The sequence below is a fragment of the Centropristis striata genome, chromosome 7 (genome assembly GCF_030273125.1).
Source record: "Centropristis striata isolate RG_2023a ecotype Rhode Island chromosome 7, C.striata_1.0, whole genome shotgun sequence".
Classification (NCBI taxonomy): domain Eukaryota; kingdom Metazoa; phylum Chordata; class Actinopteri; order Perciformes; family Serranidae; genus Centropristis; species Centropristis striata.
Window position 1 is genome coordinate 41,158,941 of NC_081523.1, and position 4,522 is coordinate 41,163,462.

At 43.9% G+C, this 4,522-nt stretch overlaps 1 protein-coding gene across 1 annotated transcript; it reads left to right on the forward strand.

Annotated features, from left to right (window-relative positions):
- The first annotated feature begins 626 nt into the window (after positions 1 to 626).
- LOC131975226 (protein FAM163B) lies at positions 627 to 4,180 on the forward strand. The gene is made up of 2 exons (XM_059337830.1): positions 627 to 816; positions 3,497 to 4,180. Exons 1-2 carry the CDS (start codon positions 724 to 726, stop codon positions 3,950 to 3,952), a joined length of 549 nt encoding a protein of 182 aa, XP_059193813.1. The 5' UTR covers positions 627 to 723; the 3' UTR covers positions 3,953 to 4,180.
- Positions 4,181 to 4,522: the final 342 nt, after the last annotated feature.

The window sequence follows — 4,522 nt, forward strand, 5'->3', positions numbered from 1 at the left end:
GGCTCAATTTAACAGATAAAAAGATAAAAATCCATCAGCAGGACGCTTCATTAATGGCTGCTGGCAGAAAAATAACTCATAAAACTTTACAGCAACATCATTTCCTCTCTGCTCTCCTCTTTTCTCCTCTTCTCTCCATCATCATCACCTCCTCTTACTTTTTTGTTTTTATATCTTTACAACACCTCCTATTATATTATATCTGCCTTCTTTCTCCCATCTATCCTTTTTTTTCTTCCTCTTATCCGTCTGTCACCATCTCCTCCCACCTCCTTCTCTCATCTCTCTTTTCCATATTATTTCTCCTCTCCTCTCTCTCTCACCTTCAATCTTCACTACCTCCTTTATTTTCCCTCTTCCTCCTCTTCCTCCTCTTCCTCTCTTGTTCCATTTCCCCTGTTATCACTCCTCATATCTTATCTTTCTCCTTTCTTTCCACCTCCTCTCTCATTTTCCTTTCTTTCCACCTCCTCTCTCATTTTCCTTTCTTTCCACCTCCTCTCATTTTCCTTTCTTTCCACCTCCTCTCTCATTTCCTCCTTTCTGTCCTCCTCCTCCTCTTCCTCCTCTCTCCTCCTCCTCCTCCCCTTTTCTTGTCCTCTTCTTCCTGCTCCTCCTCCTCTCGTCCTCCTTCTTTTCCTCTGTCCTCCTCCCCTCTCTTATCTTCCTCCTCCTCCTGCTCCTCCTCCTCCTCCTGCAGGCTGTTGATGGAGAGGATTTCGAATGTCAGCCGGCACCGTGGTGATCGCAGGAGGAATTCTGGCCACAGTGATCCTACTGACCATCGTGGGCGTTCTGTGTTTATGTAGGTTACAGGTACGACTGTTTTACTCTCTACACGTCTGATCAAACTAACACGACTCTGTATTTTGTCAGTTTGTCGGTTTGAATCTTTTTCTTTCCACTTATAGGAAAAGATGTAAACTTATAACAATCATGCTCAGTGAAGACTGTAAAATGTAAAAGGAGGAGAACATCTATAGAATGTATCCTGTATCTCAAATCAGACACATCTGCAATGTCGCATTTTACGGTGTTTTCACAGCCATTTGGAATAAGATCGCCACCACCAGTGTAGCTATAATTGATTGATACATATTTCACACTCTACGTGTGAAATTTAATTCATGTACATGGAGATTCACATGTCTAATTACAATATGAAAGTAACTGATGAGAGAAAGCAGTAAGAACGCAGTAAGAATCTTAAAATCTTAAAAGTAGCTACGTCTTTATTTTTTCTGTAGGCCTACTGTATTTTATTGTGAAGGACAGAAGTACGGTCCGGGTGTGTTGATAACGAAGGTTGAAAACAGTGAGATCCAAGTGTCCGGTTTGGGTTACAGTTAGCTCACAGCTAATTCACCGCCGTTAGCGTCCTTTAGCTGACTTTGGCTAACATACACGGTTAAAATAATATACAGTTTGAAAGATAAGAAGTTAGACTTTAGTTTCACACCATTTAATTAATTGGAAGCTTAACATGATAATTTATATTAGTAGTTAATGTGACATGAATGGTGTCCGATTTGGGACACAGTTACGTTAGTTCTATATATTTTTATACTAAATATATTTGACCTTATCTCTGGTTTTACTTACGATCATCATCAAACAAACACTGGCCTCAAGGAGTTTGAAGCTAGAACTTACTGAGGCACAGCGAGGCTTCGAGCTAAACGCTAACATTAAGATGTTAAAGACACAGTATGCAGGAACTTCTCATTCAAACTAGCAAGCCATGTTTACCTAACCTTACCAAAAGAAAATGTGTTGCAACAGTTCAGAAATGTTAATTTTCAACATATTTGTGAATCAAATGTACAAAAGCAAACTGAGTATTTTCTGCTCTTACTGACTTTTTGCACATTTTTACTTATGCAAAGTACAGTTTGCCTGATTTTCATGAAACGCTTCATTTTAAATGACACATGTAGAATAAAGTGATACTGATTCATTTTAAAGCTTAGATTTGAAGCATTTATTTCAAGATTTTTTTCATTAACTTCTGTTTCCACAGTTGCTGGTCAAGATAAATGTATTTTTTGTGATTTAAAAAAGAAAAGAAAACATTCCCTTTAAATCTCACAGTGGGGACTATCTCTCCTGAGCCTCTCTTGGCCTTGTTTGGTGCCCCCATGCTGACTTTTACCTCTAAAATCTAAACGTCTCGTAATTTTACCTAGAGACTCCATTTAAACTTTAAACAGTTGACATAAGTCTTGTGTATCGGTGTATTAATCCACGTTTCGATAGGTCATATAGTTTTTTATCAATCCCTGTTCAATGACCATGATCATTTTTGGAGAAATTCTGAGATTATAATGGGTGTGTATTGCACGGAATGTTCGTGTCACAGTGTGTGACATCATCGCCACAGTGTAGAGGGAGAGAAAAAACTGTCAAAAAATACATTTTAAAACTGCGCTCCAGGCCGCAAATTCCATTCTACAGAAATAATTTATACATAGAAATGTAGGAAAATTTGTCTTCTCCCTCACAATCCTCTGGTAAAGCTGTCAGAGTTATAGTTTGGGCGTAGGACGCACAGATGATCCACCAACACCACCAACAGCCTCATTGGATCCCATATTAAAAACGCAGGAACATTTCAAAAAAGGAGGTGGAACAGTTTTTTTAGATCGCTCTAACAAAGCTATTTTTTCATTTTTCTTAAAAAAAATCATATGTAGACGTTCAGGAAGAACTCAGGACGCTCAAAGTGAAGTCGGATCAATGATAGGTATTATGGTTTTGCCAAAAATGCTTTCTGATCAAGGCCAGAAATTCCAGTCTGTCGGAACATTGGCAGTTGGTTGCAGTTAATTCTGTTGATTGCCTTTGATCTTTGCTGTGATTACAGTTACAAATATACACACACATGTGCATTAGCACACACACACACAGGTAACTATGCGGTTTTCGTTACACACACACACACACACACAAATGCGTGCGTAAGCATGCACACTCCTCCAGATACACATGTTTCACACACATACACACACACACACATTTTGAGGTTAAAGGGCATAGGTTGCTGTATAAATAAATACTTGAAGAGGAATGTTTGTTGTAGGTGTGCTCCTTGTATATTATATAGTATCATAACATTACTAGTATTAATTGTTTGAAATCTCTGAAGAATCTCATCATAGTGTACACACACCGGCAGTAGCCCCCGTGGCCCTTTCAGAATTTCCCCCAGAGGAAATGTTCTAGTTTGATCTGTTGTATGTATTCTGAACTGTTCATAAGCCAATTGTGGATTTAAATTTAAAAAAATAATTTTTCGTGTGGGATGGGATTGTGGGAGGGATAGAAAGAAAAATGAAAGAATGGAAGTCTTCATTTTCACATGACACTAATATGTTGATGACTGTAAAATTGCTTTCAATAAAAAAAAGACAAAACACCTAACCTCCCAGTGGGGTTGAGAGGGTGACTAAGCGTCCTAACGTGACCTGTAGCTGTTTCCTGTTTCTGAACGCTGCAGTACTACTGCTGTAAGAGGGAGGAGTCTGAGAAGGGGGACGAGGACCAACCGGAGCTCGCCACCATGTCTCCGTCCCGGCCGCTGGCTCTGTCCGCTCCCCCGTCGCCTCCCACGCCGGAGCACTACTTCCCCCAGGAGGAGCCGGAGGACTACCCGCCCACCTTCCTCACCGAGGCCAACGGGCCCGCCAGCTGCTACTCCCCGACGCCGCCGCCGCCGCGCAGGTGCCAGCGCTCACATGCCTTCTGCCCGTCCTGCGCCCGCTGCTCGCTGCCCTTCTACCTGCAGCACCCCGAGAGGCTGTGCAGCGGCGGGCGCAGGGTCAGCTACAGGACTGTGCAGCAGCAGGACCTGGAGCTGCCGCTGGACCTGGCCAGCTTCTACCACAAGCTCAACCTCATCCGCTCCGTCACCATGAGGGAGGTGGTCACCCACAGCGTCAGCACAGACGTGTAGCCGCCGCCCGGCGGGGCGGAGGAGGAGGAGGAGGAGGAGGCGCCAGCGGGGCGGAGGCGGCGTCGTACCACCACACTGAGGGCTTCTGGGAGGTGCAGCTGGACGCATCTGTGAACATTGTTTCTAACGGACTCTCCTCCTCCTCCTCCTCTCTCATTCCTTAATTTCCTCCTCATCCTCTCCTCTTGTTCCATTTCTCCTTTCTTTCCACCATACTCTCTTCCTCCTCCTCCTCCTTCTTTCTGTCCTCCACTCCATTCCCCCCTCTTCCTCCTCCCCTCCTCCTACTTCCACTCCTCCTCCTCTGTTATCTTCCTCCTGCTCCTCCTCCTCTCATCGTCATCCTCCTCCTTCTCCTCCCCTCCTTCTCTCCTCCTACTTCCACTCCTCCTCCTCTCTTATCTTCCTCCTGCTCCTCCTCCTCTCATTGTCGACCTCCTCCTTCTCCTCCTTTTGCTCTTCCTCCTCCCTTCCTCCTTCTCTGTTATCTTCCTCCTCTCGTCGTTGTCATCCTCCTCTTCCTCTATTCTTCTCCTCCTCCTCCTCCCCCTTATCTTCCTCCCCCCTTAT

Excerpts from the sequence above, each read along its gene's own strand:
- LOC131975226 (XM_059337830.1), top strand. The coding sequence starts at position 724 with ATGTCAGCCGGCACCGTGGTGATCGCAGGAGGAATTCTGGCCACAGTG. Across the intron at positions 817-3,496 it reads TGTGTTTATGTAGGTTACAG|TACTACTGCTGTAAGAGGGA; the intron begins GTACGACTGTTT and ends TGAACGCTGCAG.